Raw genomic sequence first — 1275 nt, 5'->3', positions numbered from 1 at the left:
ATTTGAACACATTCACTTTTGTTTCAATTAAACTTTTTCAAATCATCAAATTTATTTTTACAAAAAAGCTGACATTCTTTTCATCTTTTGTTTGAACTGCTCACAAATAGGTGACTATGAAAGTTCGAATTTGCATTGGCTTCAAGTGAACAGTGCCATTGACAATCGGTTGCAGGCGATAGCTGTGTCTTTCACCCTTATACCTGAACTGAAGTCGTCTCCTCTGAGCCCCAATGTCTTGGTTTGCACTCAGCGTCATCTCTTGAAGTTGAACAATCTTTATAAGAGGGAAGAGACCATCCAGCTGAACAGTGGCCGGCTTGCTGAGCACTGAATCCTCGTTTTCCTGGTAGAAGTGCTCGAGACGTAGAAGAACCGACTTTGGCCGCCACTGCTCCAGCGTGAGAACGTGCACATTGGCGGGAAGATGGCCTCCTCCTCGCTGGTGGATACCGCTAAACACGGTTCGGTAGTGATGTTGGTACGAATGCAGATTGTACTTCGGCAGGAAGGCGACCACTGGCTCCAGGTACAGCTGCTGACTGAGTGGACGGTGCTCGGCGGCGGCAGCGTCGACTGGACTGAGCAGCAGCAGGTGTCGTCCTCGGACCTGCAGCCCTCGCCCATCAGGACCAGTCTCGTTGAGCGCCTCTGCCACGCCAAAGGCGTCATCGTGCAGCAGCCGACGGTGAAGCATCAGCTCCAGCTGGCCATCTCGAAGACTGCCGCCACCTTGAGTGCGGTCAGTGAGCAGTGTCATTTGCAGCTGGCTGGCCTGCTCGAGGTCGCGCAGAAAGAGGCGACTGTTCACCGGGTAGTAGTTGCCGGCCACCGGCTCAAAGACGGTGTAGTTCCAGGAGGGTCGGTAGTTGCGAATGCGCTTCAGTATCTGCCGTCCATTGGCGTCAGTGTAGAAGGCTCCTCGGGTGATTAGACTGGTGGAGTAGCGGGCCACTACCTCCTTTCCCACACCATCCTCCACGGGAATCGAGCCAACGAACCAGTCAAACTCAATGAAGTCCTTCCTCGGGTGAATGCGAATGCTTTGCTGCACAAAGGATTCGTACGTCTGCTGAATCTCCAGCAGTCCGCTGCTTCCTGGTCGAGTGTCAGTGAAGGCCTCTGCGCGAAGAAGGCGACCTAGTGACTTGGCAGTCTGCTCCTTTGGCCGGAAGATGTACGCCCCAGAGGAACGATTGGTGAAGATCTTATTGTTGCCAGTGTGTCCTTCGTAGTAGTAGAAACTGTTTTTAACCTCAACCGTTCTGCCGGCCA

General features: G+C 52.9%; 1 protein-coding gene across 1 annotated transcript; it reads right to left on the bottom strand.

Annotated features, from left to right (window-relative positions):
• Positions 1-297: 297 nt before the first annotated feature.
• LOC108357205 (lysosomal alpha-mannosidase-like) lies at positions 298-1227 on the bottom strand (the record flags this gene model as incomplete). Its single annotated transcript, XM_017608297.1, has 1 exon — positions 298-1227. A coding segment is annotated over one exon (930 nt), but the record flags the coding sequence as incomplete, so codon positions are not given.
• Positions 1228-1275: the final 48 nt, after the last annotated feature.

Source organism: Rhagoletis zephyria, unplaced genomic scaffold (assembly GCF_001687245.7).
Source record: "Rhagoletis zephyria isolate East Lansing unplaced genomic scaffold, Rhagoletis_zephyria_1.1 Rzeph_scaffold_72217, whole genome shotgun sequence".
Lineage (NCBI taxonomy): Eukaryota > Metazoa > Arthropoda > Insecta > Diptera > Tephritidae > Rhagoletis > Rhagoletis zephyria.
The sequence above is the reverse complement of the archived record's forward strand: the minus strand, read 5'-3'. Positions and strand labels throughout refer to the sequence as shown.